Genomic DNA, 27,428 nt, shown 5'->3' with positions numbered 1-27,428 from the left:
TTTTCCCCACAAAGTAACATGAACTGAATAGAGCTGTGTCAGCCTCATGGATGGATCTGAATACGGTGGAATGAACCTAGTTATATCCAAACTGTTTCTCATTCTATGCACGTCTAAGTCAGCAGAGTATTGCATAATGTAACAGAGGAGTGGTGTTGCACAATGACAGAACGAGCTGTGCATTTGGCATGGTGGATCACCGAACAGCATTCTCCCATTGTTGCAAGACTTCAAAACATAAACAGGGTAATGGCACACACAGTGAAGTTGTGTACAGCTGTAAAATTGCAATAAAGTGCAATAAACCAGAAGCAAATCCCTTAATTAATACCTTTGTCATATGACAGACTGAGAGACTAACCAATCAACGCCTGTGCGGGCGGGGTTTGTCTCAAGAATTAGCCAATCTCTAAATAGGAACGCAAACATTCCTCTCAAAGAACGGCTGCATTGTGGGATTACGACCCAGCATTCAATGTAGTGACATGTAGCTCCAGTTGCTTGTCCTCAGTACGAAATTAGTGACCTGGACTTGTAGTAGAGATGTGGTTAAATGTCTCGGGTGGGTGTGTAGAAATATTTACCCTCTCCATGTCGAAAACAGACGAGTCCTGAGCTAACTCGCTGTTTACGGAGCGTTCAGCAAAACTTCTGCAAGAATTTTTTCTAGAGTTGAAACTGACTATTAAATTGCCGAAATGGAGATTCACGAAGGGGCAGCGGCTGTGGGCGACTGCGTGCTTGACTTTTCTCGTTTGAGCCTCGGCACTTTCAGCGCAGACACAATCAGCGACGAGAGGAAAAGGGACACCAGACAACTCTACCTGAACTACAACCGGCTAACCTCGCTGCCCTCGTCAGTCAGCCTTTTCTGCAACCTCGAGTTTTTGGACATTAGCAACAATGGTCTTTCAGCCATCTGTGAGGGCATTACGCGACTGACCAGGCTGAAAACACTGTTAGCTAAGAACAACCGCCTGGACGAGTTTTCGTTGCCCAAAGAGTTCGGCTCCCTGCAGCTGGAGGTGTTGAACTTTAGTGGGAACCGCTTTGAGGAGATTCCACTTCAGTGCACGAAACTGCTGCGTCTGCAGTCGCTTTCACTCGGTGGAAACAGACTGAAAAGTATACCTGCAGAGATAGAAAATTTATCCAGGTAAGTCATGGAGGTCAATGCCTCATTAATAGCGGCTACCTAACTTAGAACCAGTACCAAAATAAGTAACAGGGCCAAGCGTTTAGCAAGGGGCCGCCGACAATTAACCTAGCTAACGTTAACGTATAAATTAGCTTACTTGTAGCTAACGCTAGTTGGCAATTTAACCCAATTCACGACATTCCATAACTAGCTGAAGTTAATAAACTACTAAATATGTGAAGACGGAGGAGGCTACCAAGCTTCATTCCGGTCTATCAAATTTTAATAGAAGAGCAACTGGAACCCAAGTGCCGTTGCTATGGTTACCAGTTGCGCTGTACGATTGTGCGCTGCTGAGAGGCAACTGCCTTAGCAGCCAATCAAAAGAACTTTCGAATTAGAGCCGAAATGATGGGTCGATTAATCGGTTAGGCAAGTGTCGCTAAATGAATGTGCTTTTTATTATTATTATTATTATTATTATTATTATTATTATTATTATTATTATTATTGTTGTTAGTAATTCATTTGTCCATGTCGTGTAAGTAAATGGATTCCATGCTTTGCTTGTGTGAGTTAACTATACATCTGAAATGATTAATCAACAAAAATATTTTTTGGGTTTTTACTTTTTTTTTTCTTTCCCTTTGCGATTTTGATAATATAGCGATTAATGGTTAAGCCCTAATTCAAACATGTCCCCTTCATGATTGGCAACTTAAACAGATTTTTGACTGTTAACATTAATGGACAAAATGATTAATAGAATAATTAAGAAGATATTCAAAAGTTTGAAAGTAATCATTTGTAAGTAACAATCAGTCACTAACATAATGACAGACAAAAAAAGTAGCCATACATTAGTACCTATCTTCTGAACATTGCAGAAGTTGATCCTGATATTTGAAATGTTTGAGGCTTTCATGGTTTGCATTTGCCAGCTTCAGCTTTTGTCTGTTGCAGATCTTATCTGCATGCTACATGTGCCCCATATGAGAAGCTTTTATCAGTGATGACGTAGAAAGCACCATAAACCCACTTTAGTCAAGCTTCACCTGTTGTTTCACATGAGCCAGAGTAATTTATCCACCTCTTTGAATATATAATTTAAGTATCATCAGTTGTTTTCACAGGTTTAATGATTACTGTTACTGTAGCTTTTATGTCTGTCTGTCTGTCTGTCTCTCTGTCTGTCTGTCTGTATGTGTCATGCTCATTTCCAGTTAGTTTATCATGTAAACATCATGATTCACAGTGTGTGCAGGATAATTATGTACTCATGGTGTTCCAGTAACTATCTCGGCCTAGTTTTGGAGATATACAAACTAAATGGCTTGCAGGAAAGTGGTAGTGTCATGGAATATGGACACATTCAACAACAGGTCTTGTGTCAGTGAATTTAAAGCTTTTGGAAGGTGTATGACCAACAAGCTGGCCAGCTATGACATTATTTCTATCTTATCATGTCGTTTAACAGTAGCAAGTCAGAGTGACCCAGTGCTGGGCCAAGGATCAAACGTATAAACCTCTTCACTTTATCACACACACAAACACAGCAGTGTGGCTCATTCTCTAAAGAAGTGAGTAAGAGGCAGAGGATGAAAAGTGGCAGAGAATGAAAAGTGCCACTTTTGTGATGAAAAGTGGCACAAAAGTGGCATCACCCGATTATCTACATACATTTTTGCTGCCTGGAACTGGTCAGCTGTTGGCACAAAAATCTCAAAAAATCAATGCACATTAGGTATTAGCTTGCATTCACTACAGTATATAATTATACAGTATGTCGATGAGTAACCTTCATGCTGCAGTGTGTAATGATAATCATCAAACTCTAGTTTTTAAGTGCAGCCTATGACAAATTGACCTTTGTGATAGAGGACATTTTGACATGTCACAGGAAGAGGGCTATAGGTGTAAATAATTAAATGAATGATGGCTTAATTCCATTTAGGTACTTCAGTTTCAAGGTCCTGTTGTTGCACTCACTGGCTGTTTGTCACACTGTCATAGCTTACTAGGACTCTTGAACAGAACAGAGCTATTGTTAATGCTACTAGTAACACCTGTGTTATATCTAGGGACACACATAACTGTAATGCATGTGTGACCAAAATAAGACATATGTAATGTCAGTTCTTTCAAAACTCGTCTTTCTGAGAGTTTAGAATTCAGACTTCCCTGAATTTATTGAACCGAGTACTGACCAACAGTGCAGGCCGTAACGGATGGACCCGTGAAACTCTTCCATGATGCCCACTTGGATGACTGGAGGACAGAGTTGGTGCATAGACGGTACTGCTGTCAACTAGTGCATTGCAGATACTCTTGAGAGCTACGCAAAATGAGTTGAGGGCAAAATTCTTTACTGTGAGACCAGGCCTGGAATTAAGTCATTTTTAGGGCAAGGCCACTTTCGCCTTTGACAAATACAAATTTACTGGGGCATTGCAGCCAAAATGTAGGACAGCAAGACCAAAACCAATGGTCCAATAACAATAAGTAATAATTATCACAAATAAGCAATAATTAAGGGTTTTATTTCGACCAAACCAAAGTTGATTGTGATTGTTGAAGCAGAGGAAAGATGAACCAGAAAGGTTTTGTTGAGTTTTATTTTGTTTCTGTCGAGTTTGAATGAAGTGTGTTTTACATAGATAAAATGACAGTTTCTGTGAATGGAGTCTGGTGGCTCTGGTGAGATCGATTTTAGTGGCTGTTTCTGGTTAAACAAGGGTCTTACTCTGAAGCTAAAAAGACATTTAGAGTAACAATCTGAGCCTGTGAATGATAAAAACAAACACTAACACAATCACTATAGTTGTAGTGCTCTCTCAATACTGAACCAATTCCAGAAATTGTTATCTGAAGTAGTCATTTGGACTCAAAAGAAAGGTTCATAAACACAGATAATATTTCACCATGATTTTTCCCGTTTGTCCAGGACACTGAAATCTTCAAGGACATGCGGACGTCACCACGTCACTTTCATTGATTGAAAATGAAATGTTGGTCAAGCTAATAAGAGCAAATAATTCAACAACACGGTTTAGGACATTATTTTGTAATCTGTAGCTATGTCGATCTTTTAAAAGACGTGTTTCTGTTGAAATAGATATACCAATACAAGTAGCATGCCTCTACGGCAAACAATACTGCCATGCTGAAGAAGAAGAATTTCCTCTTCAGTACCTTGCAACATATTTGCACGGAGAGTTTTCAGTGTTGTCTGGCAACATTTTGAAGGCCACATTCACAGGACACACTGTCTCTAAAGCTGATGCTGACAGGGGCAAAACAAGTCTACCCTGGGGTTTAGCTGAAGAGTTTGACATCCGAGTCATGTAATGAATTTTCAGTTTTTGATCCCTTACTGGCGCAGCAGGTAGTGCGCGCGCCTCACAGCAAGAAGGTTGCCGGTTCGATCCCCGGGTCAGGCGGGGCCTTTCTGTGTGAAGTTTGCATGTTCTTCCTGTGCATGCGTGGGTTCTCTCCGGGCACTCCGGCTTCCTCCCACAGACCAAAAACATGCTCATTAGGTTAATTGATGACTCTAAATTGTCCGTAGGTGTGAGTGTGAGTGTGAATGTTTGTTTGTCCTTGAATGTGGCCCTGCAATCGGCTGGCGACCGGTTCAGGGTGTACCCTGCCTCTCGCCCATTGTAGCTGGGATAGGCTCCAGCCCCCCGCAACCCCAAAAGGGATAGGCGGTATAGATGATGGATGATCCCTTACTTTGGCCTCAGAAAATGCAAGACTTCCACCGTTTGGCAACACACTTATGTGCACCATTCTTCAGAATTATGAGGCCACCTTGCAACTTGACAGGAACTCCAGTGTGACAGAATAGATGCACTTAAGGCAAGAAGGAAAAGTCTTGGCAGCGTCCTCTGTGTATGACTTGTTCCAAAAAATAAGCACAAGCCTTTGGGTGGTGCAGCATGTGAGGGGGGAGATTCCCACATCTCGACATAATGAAAACCAAGTCCAGATTTTGTCTGTCACATACTCATCTCTTGGATCTGATGCACATTCACCTGTCAAAGATAACCACAGAGACGTTTAATCCAAAGCCAGCTGCTGTTCTGTGAATGGAGACAGCTAATCAGAGGCTCAGCTGGGGGCTGTCAGGTGCATCTTCATGATCTACCATGTACAAAGCTGGAGCAGAGGATATTGAGGGAGTCACAGAGGACGATTGCATTTATTAAGGCCACGCTATGAGACTGAGCGCACCCCCGGTTATATCTACTTTTCCATTTTGACAATTATAAACGGCCGCTGTGAGAAAGGCACATTTGTATGCAGTTTGCATACATTTTTAGAGATTGTTTTCAGTTTGACATTCAAAAGTTTATATAATGTCTTTATGTCTGTAGAGAAGCAAGCTCGACCCACTGTTTCTTGGATGGAATGGCCCAGAAAAAAGGCATTAATTTGTCTTGTGAAAATTACTTTGTATATTGCCCTCGATACGCACCATAACTAAGCATTTCTAATATCTGGTGGCTGATTTGTGTCATGTTGTAGGTGAGGGCAGTCAGCAGACCCTGAATGTCTCAGTTCCCATCACAGAGAGGGCTTGCTCAGTGCTCAGCCACCAAGGACAGTATAATGGCTTCCTGTCTCGCAGCCGCTGTGTCATCAGTTCCAGCAGGCAGATGGCCTGACAGCTTACTTTCGCTGACCAGCCATCCATTGCTCTCCCCCTGTCTCTCTTTTTCACTCCCAATTACCCCCCTGTGTACTCCATACCACCATTAACCTACCAGGGTCCTTTGTTGTCTTAATAAAACAAACATACATAACATTTTGTTATCTATTAAACTTGGAAGCAGTAGTTTTCCAGTTATACATGTGTAGTTATCTTTGTTTAGAAATCAATGTGGGAGGTAAAAATATATTGCATATATAATCTTACATACTGACACTTTTCCTGTCAGTGGGTGATGTGTAAATCTGTGTACTATACAAAAAATGTCCTCACGATCTGAGATCATTTTATAAGTCTTGTTGTATTGGCTCACCTCTGTCTTAACCTCTGCCGTTTTGATGATTTGTAAGAGTGGACCCACAAACAGATTTCAGCACTCTAACTCACAAGCACATGCATACAAGCTCTTCAGCTTGAAGCCATGCATCTTTAGCTCCCCCTTGTGGTATATATTAGTTTTAACCACTCCGCTTTGTTGGCTTCTTAGAACACCTTTATCTTTCATGTTTGGCGACCTTGACTGTACCACTGCAGCAAATTTAAGAGAAAACTGCAAATGCAAATCCTCTAAAAACATGCATTCTGCCAGCAGTCATTTGCTCTTAATAATAAATTCACACCTTTTACACATCCATACTTTATGCTGAAGTGCTGAAAGTGAACTTCTGTTTTCCTCTAAAGCTGAGGAAGTTACAAAGAAGACAATATGATGTCAGTTAAATGGGAATGGTTTGGATATCTCTAAAGCGTTGACCAATCAAGGCAGTCTTCAAAAATGCCATCAGTCAGTGCCAGGCAAGATGGAAAACACAACAAATCTTTTCCATCTCTTGAGGATCAGTAAAGTTTTCCTTTTCCAGACTGTAGTTCATGCTAAAACCAATTCATTGTCATGCATCTGTTTAATTACACTGCTTTACAGTCAGAAAAGGGCTTACTTGAATTGAATAGCATTAAGTGGAATAGAGGTGGGACTCCTGGCTGGCATGCTTAAGATTTTGACAGTGAAACTGAGTTTGCATTTGAAAAACATTTGAAACATAAAGATGTCTTCCCTTTTGATGTACGGATGCTTGTGTGATGTTATTCTGTCCTTGAATATAGAAAATTCAAGCTGGACTCTTTTCCTCTCTTCTTCTGTTAGTCTTGAACTGTTGTATCTGGGTGGGAACCTCATCTCAGCCATTCCTCCAGAAGTGGCTAACCTGCCCTACCTCAGCTACCTGGTCCTGTGTGACAACCGCATCCAAAGTGTCCCCCCGCAGCTCACCAGGTAACTGCACTTTCACCACCAGTGTCTCACCAGTGTAACATCCAGTGAACAGTATCCTGAAGCTGTATGTGTTTGTGTGACTGCCCTGCTTTGATCTGATACTCCCATTCCTGTAGTCACATTTTGTAGGTGACAACATTTCAAAATGCCTCTTTATCTCACTCCAGGCTCCACTCACTGAGATCTCTAAGTCTGCACAACAACTTACTCACTTACCTGCCAAGGGAGATTCTTAGCCTTGTGCACCTGCAAGAGCTCAGTCTCCGTGGCAACCCGCTGGTGGTGCGCTTTGTCAAGGAGATGACCTACGACCCCCCGTCGCTACTCGAGTTGGCAGGACGCACCATTAAGAGCCGAAATATTCCCTACTATCCCTGTGACCTGCCCGCAAACCTGCTGCGTTACCTAGACCTGGCCAGCAAGTGCCCCAACCCCAAGTGTGCCGGTAAGACACTTTTCTACAGTAGTTGAAGGAAATGCTGTTGTTGAGTTGTTAGCGTTAATGTTAGGCTTTTTCATTCTTTATTTTAACATTTGCACTGGACCTTTAAAATGAGGCATTGTCCACTTGTGACCCCATGATGCCTGTTGCATATGTCTGACAGTTGTGATCAATCCAAACAAAAACCGATTTTTGAAGTAAAACAGTTATTTTTAAACAAAAAAAGGGGAATGTCTGATATATAAATAAGCATAACTTGATGATCTGGCGACACCTTAATTTTGTCTTGTGTCCCTTTGTGGAGGTCACACTCCTCAGGTTGAGAACCAGCCTGATAACATACCCAATATTTGTTCAGTTGAGTGGTTCAGTATGCAAATATAGCTGTACTGTGTTGATGTGTACACAATGCACAAGCCGCTGACCTGAACGTGGCTTTGTTTTATCCATCTCCAGGCGTCTACTTTGATTCATGTGTGCGCCAGATCAAATTTGTGGACTTCTGTGGAAAGTACCGGCTGCCCCTCATGCACTACCTGTGCTCCCCTGAGTGCACCTCTCCCTGCAGCTCCAACCCACAGAGTGACGCGGACTCGGAGGACGAAAACAGCGTGCCCGCTTACCGCCTGCAGAGGGTGCTTCTGGGATAGTACGACATGAAGGAGTCTGTCGCTCTGTTCAACATTTATTGAGAGATGATCTTGGCTGTCAGACTTCTGCAGACTACTACACATAAACACACATACTCACATACATACACACACACAGACACAGACACACACACACACACACACACACACACACACACACACACACACACACACACACACACACACACACACACACACACACACACACACACACACACACACACACTGTTTTCCAGAGGCTGCATGTTACGCACAAAATGTGGGACTGTGGTCCTTCCTGCCGTGGCCCTGAACACATCTTCTTGGAACAGAATCCGTTCCTCCTCGCCACACATCACTCTATATAATACAAGGAAACCTCACATTTCCCATGTAGCCATGCAAATTCACAGTCTGCCAATCATGACCACATCACAGTGCTGGTCTCATGGTTGAGCATAAGAGGGCAGTAAAACTCAGTGAAGACTGAAGGAGCTGCAGGATTTTTTTTTTTATCAGGGCAACATACTTTATCTTTCATTTATCTTTTTCACAGAGCGTCATTCTGCATATTCTGAAACTTTATAAAAGAGCATTGTGGTTTTTGGCTGCTACGCCAGCTAGGAATAACAGTCAGGGATTTTTGAAGTGTTTCAGCAGAAGCTATGACATTAGTTTTACACTAAAGCATTCAAAATTGATTGATTACGGTGTGTGAGATGGCCTTATTTACACTGTGTGGGCCTTCTGGGCAAAGGTCTTGTGCATTAAAGCTGTCCCACACAGTACTGAAAGATGAAGGTCTATCTGTTTTTGGTCATTGCACAGCAGCCCTGAAACCTTTTGCCATGATGGCATAGCAGTTTAAAATTAACCCAAAATATGGTTTATGTGAGTATGTGGAAGAAAGCTTGTCCAGGCGTACTCACAGGAAGCGTGAGGTGGGGTGGACCAGGGGAAACCGTTCACTGGGCTAGCACTGAAACAATAGGTATTCAGCAAAACACAGCAGCAGCCTTCATGTTTATGTTGAGGGCTGTTGGTTTTCTCTGAGCAGAAGAATATAGGTGTGTGTAAATGGAACCCACGGCCTGAGGGTTTTTTTTTTTTTTTTCTGAACTGATTCTTTTAGAGACAGAAATGGCTTCATTTTGAACAGGAAATGAGCGTTTCTGTTCCTGGTTACATCTCTGTTTGGAAAGCTCGGAGTCTTTACAGCCTCACAGACAGTTTGTGTCCATTAGTGAGGAGAAACACTTCCTGCTGGCTTCACATTAGTCCTTAAAACAGAAGAGTGCTCCTCCGTTACAATAACACCTACACTAGAATGTTAAGTGCCTTACTAATGGTGACTTCTAACAGCTAAACTGAGTATGAAGAAATGTGATATATGCATCCTGAAATGTGACAAGGTAAACATGAATTATGAAGTCCTTTCTGAGTGATTGTGTACTTAGTAGCTTACAGCAAACAAAGAGAAAGGGTAACCTTTTTATAACAAAATGAACTGCTTTTATAGAAATCCTTTTTTCAAATGTTAAACACTATTTAAATGACCTGCAGAATAGATGGCACTTAAGCAGAAAACATAGTGAGATATATTAATTGTATGTACTTGTACCCCATTCAGATAATGTAAGTAGACTGTACAGTATATAATAACAATAATAAAGACTGATTGTAATATCTTTATAACGTGTTTGTGTTGGGACCTTTTCTTGTGTACAAAAGATGTACCACTACTGTTGGAGAGTTTGAAATGTGTTGTTTTGTGTGCACGTTGACATGAACCAATCCAACCGTTTTGTGGTTTGAATGTGTCCAGGTTTCATTTGCATATGAAGGTGAGTTCATTCTGGAGGCTGAATACTGAGAGACCTTTTCAGTAACCCAGAACCAAGAGATGCCAGGACGAGTGCATTATGCCTCGCACAATCTGCTAATCCCTTAACGTCACCTGCCAAGAGCCACCAGCTACTTTGTTTCCTCTCCTCTGGTCTCTTTTCACACTCTCTGTCCCTATCTCGGCATCTCATTCAGTTTCTTTTCACCTCACTGTTTCTTTCAGCCTGGCTGGCAAGAACGGTGCTTTGGGTTGCACATATTTTGTTTGTTTTGAATGGTAGTTGACCAGGTCACAGCTGGGTTCCAGTGTTTTTGCGGTCTTTCACTATCATTCAAACACGTGCACGTAGGACCCCTCTACCAACAGCAGGCACCAAGGGAACTCTGCAGCACATTGTGTAGAGTTATATTACACCTAAGGCTTGTGTGCACATGCGCTGACACGCTTCGGCTTTGTATGTGACACAGGAGGATGCTGCCACAGATGCAACCTGAGATGCAACCGTGAAGATGTGGGAGCAATGAGTTGTGACTGGCAGATGAGGAGAGTAGCTGTCACCAACTCAGAGGAGTCAAATCAGCTTCAGTTGAGGGCACTAAATGTTACACATAAGTCTTGAATTTGGACCTTGAGATCTAGGATTTCCAGTAAGATTGGTTTCACAGATGGAAGATGCTGCCTTTGTTTTAGCCGTCTGCAACTGAGCAAGGTAAATGAGCCTTTGTGTGGTCATATTTTTCATAGGTCTCATTACCATCTCTGTTAAAATCCATCTAAATTGCTTTTCTCTTGCTGAATTTCGTGGGGGCACCAGTTTCTTGGCCTTCAGTGAGTATGAACAATACATGCAGTATTGCAGGTAATCAGCAGATCAAAGAGCAAAATGCTTTGACAGACGGGATGTTTGATACTCTAAGCCTCTTATCGGTCTCAGTCAGAGGCGCACCGGCTCATTTCAGCTCACAGTATAGCCGGTGCATTACCATGCATGCCAGACCTCACACATGACCAAGTTTCACATTTACACTGAGCTGAGCCTTTACACACGACAGACACACACTGCAGACACCCTCACAACAATCAAACGTTGTCTCCGGAGTTAACACTGCTAATCCTGCAGGGAGAAAGTCTGGATGGAGCCTACAGCCAGGAGGAGGTAGTGGAGGTGCTCACAGGGCGGCAAAAAGAAATGTGGGCAGAGAAAGAGATCCGCTCTATCTGAACCTGAGAGGTTGTCTTAGCCCCTAGACTTCTGTGACACCCAGCATGTAATATATTTAACTGATAATGTCACATTCACTTGGTTTCAAAGACAATCTTCCTCGACTTTTCCTGGGACTTTGATTGCATCTTCTTGCTCAGTTGTCATGGAGATCAAAAAACTTGGTGAAAACTCAATGAAAAAATGTAGTTAAAAGCTGTGGAAAAAGCTAGAAAGTGGACATTGAAATAAAACTTTTTTTTTTCTCAAACTGGTGTTGTCCTAATAAAGCTAGTAAGTGGAGCTTGATTTAAGATTTTTAATGGGGGTCAAACTACTGTTGAAAGCTCTGGATAAAGCTAATAAGTAGGACTGCTGCATTATTAGTACTCATTGTTATTACAGCTTCATTTTAAATACTTAAAATCTGCTTCAGTCAGTATTTTTCTATTTCAAAGAATCAAATCATGTTAAAAGCCACTGCATGCTACCTGGCCAGCATGAAACAGCTGACAGACAAAGCTAACAACCAACTAATGATCATAGTGGAGCATGTTGCAGCTAAAGAGCCGGAGAGAATAATGTGGATACACACAACTGTAAATAAATGCTGATGTGGCAACAAGTTTCCCACATTCATGTTGTGCTTGTGTGACCAAAAAACTCAGCGAATGCAAGTTTAAGTCAATTTGTTTATGTAATAAATACTGGTATCATATGCTGAACTGCATAGGAACTTATTTCAGACCAGTTTGAACTCAATCAGTGGGTCGCCCATCACATAATAGATACGGTTATTGCAGTTGCTATGCTTTTTCAACAACTGCAAAATAATTTTTCAACATAGTAGACTGATGCTCTTCCCCCACTTTTATTATGATCACTGCCTTTCAGTAGAAACACCATGACTGGAGCCTGCTAGGGAGCTTTGATCCTCCTAATCCAGGTCCATAGCAACACCACAGGAGGAGCCCCAGTGCTCCAGAGAGGGATTTGTCTCTGGGTATGTTAGTGGGCAAACCTGGGCATGTCAGGGGAGCGTCCAGGCTCTGGCAAGGACAGGGGTTGCTGATGCTCCACATACAGAACAATGTATTTCCACCCACACAGTCTTAGAGAATCGTGGGACTCACTGGCACTGTGGTCAGATGTTGAATCACAGCTGCAGATGCTTCCATGTCAGGAAACAGTGGTGCTGCCTGTCAGGAGTCGTTCAACAGGAAACAGTGCGTCACATGGTTTAAAAGCTGTACTTGTTTTTTATTTTGGTTGGTGGACTTCCAGCTGAGACATGTGCACAATACGGTAGCCCAGAAAAACATGGCGACTGTTAGTGACACCTGTATTTGGTAATTATGACATCTTAACGTTTGATTCCTGGTAACCTCAGTCGAATGACACGTGTCTTGTTTCATCCAGCTCACCCTCCCTGCCAACTGATCCTCTTTGACTCCTGCTTTCTGAGTAAAGACCTCGTCTACCCAGATGAAATATTCAGGCTCACAGTAATCTGAGCATGGGTGCAGTCCATCTGCTGCTGGTGCAGTCTATCTTGAACCTGATCTTGAGGGAAACCTAAGAGTGTTTGCCACGCTTCTGGTGTAACAGAGCCGGCAGCAGCGTTTCAGTCCTTCAATGGGCTTCTGATGTGGTGTCATATGATCTGAACAGACAAGTGAAAATGTTGAGTTTAAAGGCCATTGTTTCATTTTCTTCTAGAGTTTGCTATGTCTGTGCCACAGAGTCTTTCATCTTCCATTATTGACCAATGAAAGCGGATTAGTTCAGTGTTTGTCATATCTGTTTTTTTAACCTCATAACATGATTGGAGAGGCCACATTAACAGAGGATCCCACCAGTTACAGCACTGCCATCAGTTAACAGAGATCCTGTTGTCAGGCTGCTGTCAGTACCTTCTTAATAAGTCATACTCTCTGGACTGTTTAACAGTGCTACCATTTGTTTTTAGCTTTAAAGCAGTGTGTATTTTGCCAACATGCAAAAGTCTCCATGTATACATGCAGTGCAGTGTGTATTTCATTGATTATGATGCTTGACATGATCTGCCTAATGCTTATGTCTTAAAACTAATAAGTCTTTGATCATTTAATGCAGTAAAATCCTTCATAAAAAACACTTTGATAGCTTTACTTTTGAAAAACCTTTTTGCATTCTGCTGGAACTTCTCACTGGGCTTAAATGGGCAATTAAATGGGGTTACAGTTTAGAGTCTAAGCCATAACAAGTCTAAACTTTAGACTTTCAGTCTTTTACAGAGCTCATATACATATTTGTCCTCCAGTAATGAAAAGATGACACCATGCTTGCTTTGCCAAAAACTGGAATTTGTGCTAAAAAACAAAACAAAACATATGATTGTTGACTGTAGGTGAAAAGATTTATCATAAAGCTGGTGATCAGTGGCTCAAGAGGTTTTTATTTCAATCTGCACAGGCTCCAATTTTTTTTAAATTTACATTTAAAAGAGGAAACAATTTTAGTACAGTCTGATGTGAAGTGTATCCAGGAGAAAGAAAACTTTGTTTGTGCGTGCGTGCGTGCGTGCGTGCGTGCGTGCGTGCGTGTGTGTGTGTGTGTTTGTATACTTTTACAGCTATCTTAGTGAAAACCACTTTGAGTTTCTCTTTGGAAGTGAGGACATTTTGGCTGCTCCTCACTTTGGGACAGACCTTCAAAGGGCTGTTTGAGGGTTCAGACTTGGTTTTAAGGGTTAGGTTAGAATTTGGTTTCAGTTAGGCTTGGGATTAGACATTTAGATGTGATGGTGAAGGTTTGGGTAAAGGGCTGCATTATGTCAATGCTTGTCCTCACAAGGATAGAATTATAAACGTGTGCGAACATGTATTACTCATGACGTGGGACTCACCTTCCTTATGGGGACGAAACGCAAGTCCTCTTAACGTGAATCATTAAGTTTTAGGGTGATGACTTGGGGTAAAGTTAGGTTAGGGTTAGGCAAGTAGTATTTATGTTTATAGTTAGGGTAAGTGTGTGTTTGTGGGGAGGGGTTGGTGATGGATAAGTGAATTTCTGCATATGCTCCTCTTTAACAACCTCTTCTTCTGTCTCTGCGCCTCACTCACAGCTGTCAGTGGTGGTGACACTCCCTCATCAGGAATGACCCTGTGTGTTGGCTCACACTATAAATCTCTGTGACGTCTTAATAACACCTTTATGCCTCTGATGGCTGGCGGAACAAATGCTGAAATATTTCTGCTGGCTCACTGCAGTCAGACAGAAGCTCTTTTTGTTGTCTTTTGATGTACCATCCCTGGTGCAGGCCTGCTTTTGAAAGACAAAATACAGAAGATGTGTGTTTCTCTTTCCACTCAAACGAGTGCTGTTATTCACTGTATTTATTTGCACTGTGGACACAGAGTGTGCCGCCCTGTCCCATATGCCACCCAGTCCCCTGGGCCTCCTGCAACATGTTGCACCAACACTGTCACAACTCTCCTGCACCACATGGGTCACATCAGGCTCTAAAACTCATTTGGTGGGCAGTTGGAGCTGGAAATTTTACAGAGAAAGAGAGAGAGAGAGAGAGAGAGAGAGAGAGCGAGAGAGAGAGAGAGAGAGAGAGAGAGAGAACCCATTAACGCGCCTCCTAGTGCTGACACACACGCGCCTCCCTCCTCCTTCAGCGCGTAAATGACGCTTTGGCACTCTGCTGTACTTTCCTTGAGTGACAGGATCTACTAGGGCTGTGGGTAGTTTGGCAGACGGATTAAGTCGTGGGATTCCTCACAAGTCTGCAGCTATGGCACCTTTGCAGCTATGTTAGATAACACACTATTCAGTCATTTTTGTTCAAGTTTTACTGTAGCGTTTCTGAGTCTTGCGCCATGGAGCCTGGAGCGGGACGAGGCGATGGGATCCTCCACGCGCTTTGGAGACCGAGGTTTGCTTGTGTCCTTTTTTTTTTTTCTTTTTCTTTTACGATTTCTTTTCTTTCCTCCTTCACTGGTCTGGTCTTAGTTTCCTCTGAAGCGGTCTGACTGGCACGTCTGCTGTTTTACCATGCAGCTGCGTTGATGCAGCCACATCTGTTTCACCTAAGAGGGTCGCTTAAATTAATTCGCTGCTGACGGGGACCCCACATTTGTACAGATGTCACATAACGTTCAATTTAATGCTTCAGAACGTTACTAAGATTACAGTATAAGATTGAGATCCTCTCTTGTAATAGTTCTGTAACTACTCCTATGTTTCCTCTCAGGTGTCTTTTCTGATTAGTGAACATTTACTTTCATTTCCATATCACCATCCCCACTGTCAGGTGTCGTCAGGTGTTTTGCTTGAAACAGTCACATGGTTGTATCCCTACACTGACAAATTGGGGTGACTAATTGTAGACTGCAAAACCAGTCTGTAAAATACACCATGTGAAATGACGTGCGCCGGGCCTGCGGCAGGATTTCATTGCCAGTAATTGCATTCTAACTCAGCTTAAAGAATAAACTTATAAACGGATTACTGACTGAGGAGGAATGTTTCAATATTGGCCCCTGAACCGGGTCTTACATCTGGCAGCCTGTGGTTACACAGCGCTAATCTTAAAAGAGAAACAGAGAGATTGACAGCAAAATGAATGAGCTTTAGGCCTACTCCACTTTTTATTATTATTATTTTTATTATTGTTAAAGTTTTATGTTAAACGGCAGGTAAAAATCTTGTCTCTCTGAGCACAGAGACTTGTCAGAAATATTCCACATAGCCATAATAAATAGAATTAAAAAAAATAGGATTTAAAGAGAGGCCGAAGAACAAATGAGCAAGTGAAAGCTAAAATGCACACAGGTTAGGCCCGCCCACATTTAAGTAGGCTAAGACATCCAAGGCCACAGGTAGCTCAGGTATTACTTGCGGTTTAGCCTTCAGGACTTCAAAAGACACTCCTCATGACTATTCTGAACTGTCAAAACATGCCCATAAAACCCAGCTCAGCCCGGGGAAGGGCCCTGTTCTCGCTGCTTGCACAGTGACCCCCACGGCTGGATGTTGGCCGCCCTTTGTTGACCTCTGCAGGGCGGCGGGTTTCGTCCCAAACTGAAACCTATGGAGGTGGGATTTTTGAAAAACGGGCGGAAATGCCTCTCTCTGCCGGCTTTTCCTGCAGGAAGCAGCAGAACTGTGATCTAAACTTGGAAAGTGACGAAAGGATATGCACAGGAACTCCAGACATTTCCCAGATATACTGCTCGGTGGGCTTCATTGTTCTGTTGACACCAGTAATTTCTGAAAATGGGTCACTGTGGCCTTCACTTAACAGCTCACATTTAGGAGATCTTTCAAATATCTCATGTTGGGTGGATTACCATGCAGTTTTTCTTCCAATAACGAAATTGGTTCACTTTTTTAATAGTTTTCCCACACTGTTCTAATTCATTCAAGTAACTCAGAGCCTCGCTGGTATCTTAGTCATTGTACAGACAATGACAAGACATGTGTTGTCTAATAACACGCTACTCACATAAACACTCACCTGTCTGCCGGTTTCTATCGATACAAGTGGTCTTACATTATCTCAGCAAAATGAAGCTGAGTCACTGCAGCATTTACAGCTCAGAGTATCAGGTGATACCATACAGCATAATTAAACTGCAACATGTCAGTGCAGCGTGGGTAGACTCATAAAAATGCCTGTGGCAACAGTGACAAACAGTCGTTTGTGATATTCTCCACAGTTTACGTAGATGCATTAGATAAGCATACTGATCGGAGATGATGTGGCCCTTGGTGAAGGTGCAAATAATAGCTTTGGTACATTGCAACTGTGGCATTTTCTTTAATTTTGCACTGTTTTCTGCTTTGCGTACAGATGTGTGTCACAGTAGAGTGTGATCCTGTGCTGAGTGGTTTACCTCAGTGATGACGTAGTGCTAGTGGAAACTGACGATAAGCAGAAACACACAGACTTCCTCTCACACAGGCAGGATCCTGGCCTCTCAGTTTTTTTTGTGGTGGTAAATAATTTATGCTTTATTTTGGTGTTTTGGCTTGAGCATAGTTTTATCCTAACCTTATTGTCTGTTGGTTGTATCTGTGTTATGATCTCTAGGTTTAATCTTGGTGTAATATATCAGTGTAGTGCAAAATCACATCCATGCTCCCATCACCCCTGCTCTGAGAGGTTTCTGTCAGAGCACCACACAGTGGCCGCTGCAAGTCTTACAACTTGTTAGTGAATTATAGACAGAGGCAGAATAAAATGGGTTTCCTGGTCTTCAGTGCCCTCTGCTTTGGAGCTCAGCGGCTGCTCTCATTACTGAGGTAAATAAAGGAGTAGTGAAAATGGTAGAAACAAACAGCAATGAATAAGTGATGGGTTTTCCCTCTGAATGGCTGCAGGTCAATTTTAAAAAATAGTTCATATTTGTCCCTCATTGTATCTGTCATATCACCTGTTTGTTCCTCAGGATGCGTGTGTGAAACTGGACAGACTGGGGTCAGTCATGGAGCCTGAGCTGAACTGCAGCTCCCAGTGTGATTCCCCACTCTGCTTCATCCACTCAGGAGTCAACAGGCAGGAGGGTCTTGACGTTCTGCAGAGACTATGTGGTCTCAGCACGGTAATCACATACAAACGCACACACATGCACTTACTCAAAATATGCAAATCCAACATTAGTATATAAATATAGTGCACACACAGTCTGGTTGAACCACTGTACAGCATTTTGTTCCCTGTGTTTTTTGCAAACCTTTCATACAAAATAATATCGATTTGTAAAGAGGATTCTCTCTCTCTCTCTCTCTCTCTCTCTCTCTCTCTCTCTCTCTCTCTCTCTCTCTCTCTCATATATGTATATATATATATATATGTATGTGTGTGTGTGTATGTATGTATGCATGCATGCATGCATGCTTTACATGCACACTTGTGGTTGTTATTTTTGGCCTTCCAAAAGGTTAAAGGGTAAAAATATATCCCATGTAGTCCACATTTAGATGGAAACATTTAAACTGAGTATTTAGTGTAGTGTACAATTACATGCAATATAAATTGCATTTTCAAATGACTTTTAATGTTTTCACTTATATGCCACCAAAAACATTCACACAAATAAAATATGTGTTTTATTTACCACTGAAGAAGCCAGCTCAGTAGTAGAGATCTGGAAACTGATGGACTACTGAAGCCATGTTTAGTATCGTCTTGGTCTCTGGTGCCTTTAAGAGAAGAGTGAGCGGAGCCCAGCAACACGAGGCGGGCACTAATGTGACTTTCCAAATAGACACTGAGGTAGCAGAAGCACTGTGTCAGGGAACTCAAACACTCTCCTACAGACTCCTTTCCTCTCTGTGTTGCACGACATAGACTTGAGGTGAGTTATGTTTTTGATTTCTTTCATGCTCCATGATGTTAATTTATGCATGCATCGGTCTAACTGTGCAGACATCATCTTCGCCTAAGGGCAGAGAAACAGTGAGCGGCACTGTGGTTGCTGTCTTCTGGTAACTGATATGTCACGAGATTGTGTTTTGATGTACCGTTTTATTTTATTTTAATATCAGAAAAAATCCTTTTCATTATTATCTGTTGAACTTAGTAGACATAACAGCTGTTCAGCTAAAACGAAATATTGCTTGCAATGAAATGTAACACCATGCATTTGTTGCTATTTGTAGACATAGACAGCTCACCAGGCACAACTGTTTCTAAACCTAATAGTACAGTGGACAGAAAAAAAGGGCTCTGGTGCAGGGACTTCAGCCAACTCATTCCATAAAATCCCACCTGCTTTTCTTTCTGGATGTGTTCCCAGATATGGCTGCAGCTGGCAGTGTGCTGTCTGAGGAGCAGCTTCTTTGCCCCATCTGTCTGGATTTGTTCAACCAACCGGTCTCCACTCCTTGTGGGCACAACTTCTGCAGGGGCTGCATACAAGAATACTGGCAGAGCGCTGATCTGTCACAGTGCCCCATGTGCATGCAGAAGTTCTACAGGAGGCCCGAACTCAAAGTTAACACCTTCATATGCGAGTTGGCTTCTCTGTTCAAGAAGTCATTGGAAAATAAAGACGAAAATGAAGCTAGGACTGTTGACCAGTATTCCGGCCGTAAAGGGGAGGTTTCATGTGATGTGTGTGTTGGTAAAAGAGTCAAGGCTCTTAAATCCTGCCTGGAGTGTTTGGCTTCCTTCTGTGAGACTCACCTGGAGCCCCATCATGTTCTAGGCACTTTCAGGACACACCACCTGATCAACCCCCTGATGAACATGCAAGACAGAGTGTGTAAGACGCACGAAAAACTGCTGGAGCTGTTCTGCAACACTGACCAGATGTTTGTGTGCCAGATCTGCATTACAAAAGAGCACAGTGCTCATCACACTGTGCCTCTAGAGGATAAGAGCAGAGACAAGAGAGCTCAGATTGGAAAGATAAACGCAGAGGTGGAAGAAATGATCAATAGCCGACTGCAGAAAATCAGAGAAATCAATCAAACCCTTCAACTCAGCAGAGGAAACACAGAAAGAGAGATTGAGGAGAGTTTGCAAGTCTTCAACAAACTGCTCCATTTAGTCCAGAGAGGCCACGCTGAGGTGCTGGAGGTGATTGGTGCAAAGCAGAGGCAAGTTGAAAGCAGGGCCAGCAGACTTATTGTGAAGCTGGAGCAGGAGATCGATGAGCTGAGGCAGAGAAATGCGGAGCTGGAGCAGCTCTCACACACCAAAGATGACCTCTACCTTCTCCGGACCTTTCCAGCGTCCTCCACACTGCCAGCCAGCAAAGATGAGTGTGACACCTGCGTAGAGAGTGCTGTATATGTGGGCACAGTGAGGAGAGCAATCAGGAGAGCAGCATTTCAGCTGGAGGAGACAGTAAAGGCTGAGGTGAAGAGGCTATGTGAGACCGAATTTCACAGGGCTCAGCAGTTTGCTGTGGATGTGACTCTGGACCCTGATACAGCTCATCCCAAACTGGTGCTGTCTGAAAACAAAAAACAGGTCCATCATGGTGACGTAGCGCTGAACCTCCCGGACAACCCAGAGAGATTCTACCCTGGTGTCAGCGTTTTGGGAAAGGAGGGTTTCTCCTCTGGCAGGTTCTACTATGAGGTCCAGGTGAAAGGGAAGACAGAGTGGGATGTTGGAGTTGGGCTTGAATCTGTCAACAGAAAAGGAGGGAATATACTAAACCCTGAAAGAGGCTACTGGGCTCTGGGGATGAGAAAGGAGAAGAGCTACTGGGCCCTCAGCAGCACTCCTGTCTGTGTGCCGCTGGACGAGAAGCCCCAGAGAGTCGGGGTGTATGTGGATGTGGAGTGGGGGCAGGTGTCTTTTTACAACGCGGACACTGCGTCTCATATCTACTCATTCTCTGGATACTCATTCAATGAAAGACTTTTCCCCTACTTTAACCCCCGGCGTAATCATTGCGGAGTCAACTCTGCTCCTCTGATCATCTCGTCCGTCAATGGCCAAAGTCTTCCTGTTTCTTAAATGCGTCCAACTATTTTATCATTTCTCATTTTCAGATAAAAGTGTTTGTAAAAGCAAAGTTTGATTTTTGTTGTTTGCCTTAATAAAGTTTGTTTACTCCTCTAAATTCTGTGTACTTCTTTTTGTTGCTTTTTCATCTATCATGTACAAAACTGAGACTTTAGAACCCAAAAACAATAATCAAACTATGCACATTTGTGTGAGCTACATCGGCACTATTTTAGGCTTGATTTAAAGAGGTTTGCATGTGCATGTGTGTGTGCAGGTGGCAGTGGAGCTCCCAAGGCGGACTCTGTCCCCCGTGTTAAGTGCTGTGGTGTGGACACTGCTCTCCTGTGGCATCCTGCTGGCTTTCTGCTTCCTCCTCTTCACCCTGCGCTTCAAAAACAACAGGTAGACCACAAAGTGAAACACAAGAATAAGCATGAAAGAGCTATCTACAGAAATTAACTGATCAGTTGTGTGCGTGTGTGTGTGTGTGTGTGTGTGTGTGTGTGTGTGTGTGTGTGTGTGTGTGTGTGTGTGTGTGTGTGTGTGTGTGTGTGTGTGTGTGTGTGTTGTATTATCAGGATAGTGAAGATGTCCAGTCCCAACCTGAATGTCCTGACTCTCTTTGGAAGCGTCCTCACCTACAGCAGCGGCTTCCTATTTGCCTTTGATGAACGAACGCACTCACAAGGTGGAGCGTCGACAGCTGTGCTGCAAGTAAGACTCACAGTCTGCCTCAATCCTCTGGAGTATTGTTGGATAAGTCACTGTTGGATAACTCTGCAGTGCTCTCTCCCACAGGCCCGGATGTGGACGCTTTGTGTCGGCAGTACCCTGGTGTTTGGCCCAATTTTGGGGAAGACATGGAGACTGTACAGAGTGTTCACCCAGCGAGTGCCCGACAAAAGAGTGGTAGGCATGCTCCACCAGCCTCATGGTGTCCCTGTGCATTACAGGCATTCACAGCCTTCTATTGAGTTTATGTTTGAAATCCAGTCGCTCCAAGATGCATTAATCACACTCTAAATGGGTTTTCAGAGGCTAGTTTTAAGTTGTCTGTTGCTTTAATAGTTAGCAAGATATCTTGAAATAATGTCAGGAGAGTTCAGTAGACATTTAAGCTATGGGCCATAGGCAAAGTCATCAGTTTTCGTACCACTGCAGACTTTAGAGGGTTGTTAAGCCTTGGTTTGTGCTTTCTGTGAGCTTTTTAGTTCATTCTGTAACTTTCTTTTTATGTATCACTTCCAAAAGAGAATTAAAGTATTCTGCAAGTGGCATCTGGCGAGTGTAACGCAGAGGCTCCCAGATTGAAAATGCTGTGTAAGGACTAAATTGGTTTTCTAAATGTGTGACACTGACGTGATTGGCGACTTTCTGTCTCAGATCATCCGAGACATCCAGCTGATGGGGATGGTGGCTCTGTTGATCCTGGTGGACATGCTGCTTCTCACCATCTGGAACCTCACAGACCCCGTCAGGTGTTCACGGTCTGTCGCTGCAGCTGTCAAGGTAGAATTCAATGGGGATGATTTAAAGCACGTTTTAAAACAAGTTAAGATTTGGTTTTGTTCGATTACAGAGCAACATTCAGAGGATTGTGCCAAACATGAAATTGCAAGGGAGTTTGATTTTGTGACTGCAAACTCACAAACTCCATCTTCCTAGGTTAATGTAATTAAGTGTAGATGTTTGCTGTGGGTTAAACTCACTGATATGGTTTTCTTCATCGAGGTGGTGGAGAGAGACATTTCCTACTCTCTGACCCAGCTGGACACATGTGCCTCTCTGTACTCAGATCTGTGGGTTATCATCGTTGCTGTTCAGAAGGTCAGTCATTTCTGTTTGATTGAAATCACACTCGCACTTTTTTGCAATCGGGTTTGTAATAATTTTACATCCATGTAAACATGTAAACCTTTAAAAATAATTTGCAGACACAAATCTATCCTTTGTCTTCTGCTGGTACAAAATGCAACAGCTCTGCATTTAACAAATGCTAGATGCAAGATCGTATCAGCCCTGTTTTTCAGCCTCCCTTCACTGGTTAACAGTAGGTTTGGTTTAGCCCCCAGTTACATTGGTGAATTGTTGCTCTCCTCCTGAATCTGGATTTTCTTTGTCCTTTGTCCTTATTTTGTCCTGGAATTTCTCTGTAGGGTTGCCTTCTCCTCTATGGGACTTATCTAGCTGGGCTGACCAGCAATGTCAGCCACCCTCCAGTCAACCAGTCTCCTACCATTATAACAGTCGTCACTCTGGTCACCCTGTCCTCCGCCGTGGCTGTTCCTGTGTCCATCTTTCTCCAGGCCTGGCCCAACCTGGTCTACAGCACTGTGGCTGGAGCCATTTTCATCTGCACATTGGCTACCAACTGCATGCTGTTTGTGCCTCAGGTAAGAATTAAATAACTCCAGATACACATACAAGATGCATGAAAAAAAAGTATTTCTAAAGCAGAAACGACCATAAAGCGGGGGATTTTATTTTTGAGTCAGAACTGTCAACTCATCGTAGGATAGTATGTCCGGAAACCAGCATTAAAAGCAGACAGTCAGTCAATCAGACAGGCAGAAACTGTAGATACGCAGACGTATGACAGACAGATGAATGAATGACAGATGCTTGTTCAACTTTCTCTTTTTCTTTTGACAAAAGTAGTAAACTCCAGGAGTGACTCTGGTGTCCACACCTCCATTTTCCTTATGCTTGTCAGTTTGCCATGTCTGTCAGTGGAGTGACTCACACAGAAGGTGTTCGTGAGTCAAAATTACGTAGGCTGTTGCGGACAGGTTTATGACTCTCAAAGTGTCTGGTGGTGGGTTTATGTTACAATAAAGGAATGCATCTCCAGTGGAAAGGAAGGAAATATTTGAGCAGTGAGCAAAACGCTCAAACACACCTGGTCAAAAGGTCTACTATCAAATGGTCCTGTTAACATTTACTACTTGTGTGTGTTAGGAATCCCTTGGTGAAACTTAGTGAAATGTACATTCCTTTACTCCTCTGAAACATCACACTCACCACCATGCAGCTGACCCAGTGGCGGCAGTTTGAAGAGGATCAGAACAATCCAAGTCAGATGGCCAAGTATTTCAGCAGCCCCAGTAAGAGCCAGCCCTCAGTGTACAGCCAGGATGAGATCTACTACCTGCTGGGGGAGAACAACTCCATGAAAAAACTCCTTAATGAGGTACTGCCTTGTTTTTTTTCCACAAAATATACAATTCAATAAGAAGATCTATTAGAATATTAATGTAATTCCACAGAACTCAGGTCATCAACTGTCATAATGATACACATTTGTGTTCTGATGTATTGGCAGTGATCTGGGTTACCCTTCTACTCCCAGTGATACCTGCATATAGAAAGCATAGTCAACAGTAACAGAGCTTCTTTTCCTACTTTTAGCCTTCAGCTAACAGTTTTTTTTATGGATTGAAGATTAACATGTGCGTAAGTGAGATTAAAAAATAATGAATATGCTTTAGGTATGTTTTGCTCATCAAATTATAATATTATGGCATCAGTGGACTGAACTACAAATGGTTACCTCTTACTAATGGGAAAAGATTTAGGAATGTAAAATGGACTTTTGATAAGGTGCGATTTGTTTGTGGTGTCCCACAAGGGTCCATACTTGGACCCCATTTTTTCATCATTTACATGAATTACTTGGTCACTGCATCTCAACAAAACCAAATTTACAATACTCGCGAAGGTAGACATGCTGAAATACACATAAATAAGAAGTCAAAATTAGGTGGAATATGTGTGTGTCAGTACACACACATATATATTATAAGAGGTTTAGATGAAACAAGACAGATAGTTTCTCATTAAGTCTTCATGACACTAACTGTTTAACAATATGGTGACAGCTATCTTCCACAGCTTGACTGCTCCGTTTATGTTTTTTGAGACTACTAAAAGGCAGCATGTGACTGGTGTGTGCAAACCTTTTTTGAGACTTACATTTTCTTTGTACATCTCAAAATGTTTAAGCTTCTCTTTGTTGTGGCCATTTTCAGAAGAACGCTGTGATCGACAGTCTGCAGGAGCAGGTGAGCAACGCCAAGGATAAACTCCTGCGACTCATGTCAGCCAGCCAGCCCCCGGAGGACCAGGACATGGACTCCTCCAACACCAACCTCAACTCCTCCTCCACTCAGACCACGGAGCTCCAGTCTGACGGCCCGTCTTCTTCTTCTCTACCTCAGAGAGACACTGAATCCCGGCTCTCACCCACTCACGTTTCCCCTCACCATGCTGCTGTGGTTTCATCATCTGCTGTTACACCATCCTCTGAGCCTTCATCTTCTCCAAACTCCCCAAACCCTGTTACTGCTTCCTCTCCTCTTCCTAGTGATAACTATACAGGTGAAAACCAGAGAGCTGTCTGTAGCACTGGCCCTACATGCAGAGACACAACTGAGTTCAGAACAGGGGAAGATCTCAAACAGCCCTTGTCCCCCCAGTCCCCTGGCTTACTCAGAACAGCAGAAGAGACAGTTCACTTTGTCACTTCCCTACAATCCTGTAGTCAGAGAGGCCTAACATCCCATCTGGGACCAAGTGTCAGACCGACTGGTTTTGTTAGCAGCGAGCAGTTGCAGGAGATCCTCCAGGAGCTGAGTGTGGACGCAGTCATGGAAACCACACTTCGATCTCCTGGTCAGCTGTCCAGACCGACATCTCAGCTAAAATTTCCCGAAGCCGCCGCACTTTCCCCCCTGTCCCTGCGAACACCACGCTCCCCTCATCCACCTATTCTCTTCCGATACCCCAGCATTTCCCCTTATGCGATGAGGAAACGTCGGCCGCCCTTTCACTCCTCCAGAAGAGGTTTGGCCTGCTTCTACACAGGTTCGGAGGCTGCTGGTTGTGGGAGGATAAGGGACAACTGTGGGCACCAAAATCCATGCAAGCACCCTGATGGGGTCACTATGGATGGTACCATCCTGCAGGTTCACAACCCTGACCTCGAGCTGGAGGAGGAGGAGGACGTGGAAGGGAATGAAGTTATAAGAAAATGTCGGAGGTGTGCTTCAAGGACCCACAGATGTTCAGTCTTGCCCTGTGCAGAACGAAATCACACAGCTCCACCTGATGTGGAAGCGGGTGGTGATAATGAGCAGCACCGTAGACACATTAGGGACTCCTGTGGGTCCTGGGACTCTGACTCCAGCAGCTCAACAGACTACTGTTACTACCACCGTCCATACTGTGACTCCTGCCTGCAGCGAGGCTCTCTGCTGTCCTCAGACAGCTCCTCAGACTCCTCTGACAGCGAGTATGAAGGCTACACGAGCCTGTACCGCTCCCCACACCCTGTGGTATTCAAAGAAGACATCAAACCCACCTTTGTATGAGCACAGGTTTACTGCACTTTACTTGTTCATCCATTTCCACCACATGTACTCGTGTCCCAAGAAATGTACAAAATTAGCATTGAGGATAAAGCAGACATGAAGTTCATTTTGCATAAAGCTAACGTGCCTCTAGAATGGGAGGTACTTTGACTGTAGCTTTCAACAGGAATGTCTCTTTCATTCTGTATGAAAAGGGCGTTGATATTCTTGAATCGTGCACCGTGGGACAAACTAGGTGCTTCACTCATGACACCATTAGGATTCAGATCAAAAGCACAATGCTGTTTCCTTTTTGATATTACTTATGGCATTATTTGTATATGTATGCTGTCACATAGAAACAGATTCCAAAAATATCAAAGTCAGACATTTAGAGTTACAAGTAAAAAACCCAGAATGCAAAATTAAAAGGCTTTACAGAACAATTAAAATGTGCTTTGTACTGTGCAAATGCTGTATTTATTATAATATTTATTAGTGGATGTTGTGGTGTACAAAATTACATTCTATCTCACTTTTGCTGTTTTACACTGTCAAACACATTCCTTAAAATGTTAATCTTCCATTATATCATTGTATGTCTGCATTTTGTTGTTCAAGTTATGCTTTAGTTTTCAAACCTCCTGCATTGTCTTATCAATGCTCTACATTGAATGTCAGACGCTTCCAGTCTGCAGCTGGTTTACGAGACTCCATGCCCACATTGTCAGGCAATTTATGAAAGCAGGTCACTGTTATCAATTTTATTACACTTTTTTTCTTTGCACAATTTCTTCTGCAGTATTATTGTCCTGAGAGCATTCAGTGTGCAAAGGTCATATTTTTGTGGGTGAGAGTGCCCTGCGGCCCTTTGATTTTCTAAAACTAAAACCAAACTCCACATCATTTCATGTTCATTCTGTATCTTCTCCTTTTTTAAACTACAGAGGACTACAGGGTACCACAGCATGAACAGCCAAACAAAAAGTGCATAAGCACTGGTTTGATGTAGGCCTGGATTAACCTGCTAGGGGACCACGAGGAAAAAGTGAGTCCCTATTAAGCCCCTGCACTCACATCATGCAGCTTATTTTGCCCAGAGTCCCACAAACCAACCAGTATGTCTATGCTTGCGCACAACCCTGCCCCAGGTTTAATCTGTATGTCAGTTTGTTATGATTTGGGCTATTCAGCATGTAAACGTAATACTAACTCAAATATTAAAAGTAGATTTTTACACAAAACCCCTCCTTTGTACTACAAATCCTCAAGTTTAGGTAATGGAGTTACCTTCAGTTCTTTCAGTTTTTAAGTATATATATATATATATATATATATATATATATATATATATATATATATATATATATATATATATAT

At 42.9% G+C, this 27,428-nt stretch overlaps 3 protein-coding genes across 3 annotated transcripts; all 3 read left to right on the top strand.

Annotated features, from left to right (window-relative positions):
• Positions 1-454: 454 nt before the first annotated feature.
• Positions 455-9,892, top strand: LOC139339846 (leucine-rich repeat-containing protein 58-like). Its single transcript, XM_070975232.1, has 4 exons — positions 455-1,156; positions 6,997-7,125; positions 7,293-7,570; positions 8,024-9,892. The coding sequence occupies exons 1-4, from the start codon at positions 699-701 to the stop codon at positions 8,215-8,217; spliced, it is 1,059 nt and encodes a 352-aa protein (XP_070831333.1). The 5' UTR covers positions 455-698; the 3' UTR covers positions 8,218-9,892.
• Positions 9,893-15,003: 5,111 nt separating this feature from the next.
• gpr156 (G protein-coupled receptor 156) lies at positions 15,004-26,377 on the top strand. Its single transcript, XM_070976234.1, has 10 exons — positions 15,004-15,165; positions 17,684-17,836; positions 20,975-21,102; positions 21,279-21,414; positions 21,499-21,609; positions 22,084-22,209; positions 22,432-22,527; positions 22,857-23,093; positions 23,732-23,890; positions 24,729-26,377. Exons 2-10 carry the CDS (start codon positions 17,720-17,722, stop codon positions 26,067-26,069), a joined length of 2,451 nt encoding a protein of 816 aa, XP_070832335.1. The 5' UTR covers positions 15,004-15,165; positions 17,684-17,719; the 3' UTR covers positions 26,070-26,377.
• LOC139340589 (E3 ubiquitin-protein ligase TRIM68-like) lies at positions 19,036-20,709 on the top strand. The gene has a single exon (XM_070976499.1). The coding sequence runs from the start codon at positions 19,036-19,038 to the stop codon at positions 20,707-20,709; it is 1,674 nt and encodes a 557-aa protein (XP_070832600.1).
• Positions 26,378-27,428: the final 1,051 nt, after the last annotated feature.

Source organism: Chaetodon trifascialis, chromosome 12 (genome assembly GCF_039877785.1).
Source record: "Chaetodon trifascialis isolate fChaTrf1 chromosome 12, fChaTrf1.hap1, whole genome shotgun sequence".
Classification (NCBI taxonomy): Eukaryota; Metazoa; Chordata; class Actinopteri; order Chaetodontiformes; family Chaetodontidae; genus Chaetodon; species Chaetodon trifascialis.
This window is presented reverse-complemented; position numbering and strand designations above follow the sequence as displayed.

What these genes read in the sequence shown, in the direction of transcription:
- LOC139339846 (XM_070975232.1), top strand. Translation starts at nt 699, where the DNA reads ATGGAGATTCACGAAGGGGCAGCGGCTGTGGGCGACTGCGTGCTTGAC. An exon ending in GAGATAGAAAATTTATCCAG is followed by an intron (nt 1,157 to 6,996) that starts GTAAGTCATGGA and finishes TTCTTCTGTTAG; the next exon opens with TCTTGAACTGTTGTATCTGG. An exon ending in GTCCCCCCGCAGCTCACCAG is followed by an intron (nt 7,126 to 7,292) that starts GTAACTGCACTT and finishes ATCTCACTCCAG; the next exon opens with GCTCCACTCACTGAGATCTC.
- gpr156 (XM_070976234.1), top strand. Translation starts at nt 17,720, where the DNA reads ATGGAGCCTGAGCTGAACTGCAGCTCCCAGTGTGATTCCCCACTCTGC. An exon ending in CTGCGCTTCAAAAACAACAG is followed by an intron (nt 21,103 to 21,278) that starts GTAGACCACAAA and finishes TTGTATTATCAG; the next exon opens with GATAGTGAAGATGTCCAGTC. An exon ending in CGTCGACAGCTGTGCTGCAA is followed by an intron (nt 21,415 to 21,498) that starts GTAAGACTCACA and finishes TCTCTCCCACAG; the next exon opens with GCCCGGATGTGGACGCTTTG.
- LOC139340589 (XM_070976499.1), top strand. Translation starts at nt 19,036, where the DNA reads ATGGCTGCAGCTGGCAGTGTGCTGTCTGAGGAGCAGCTTCTTTGCCCC.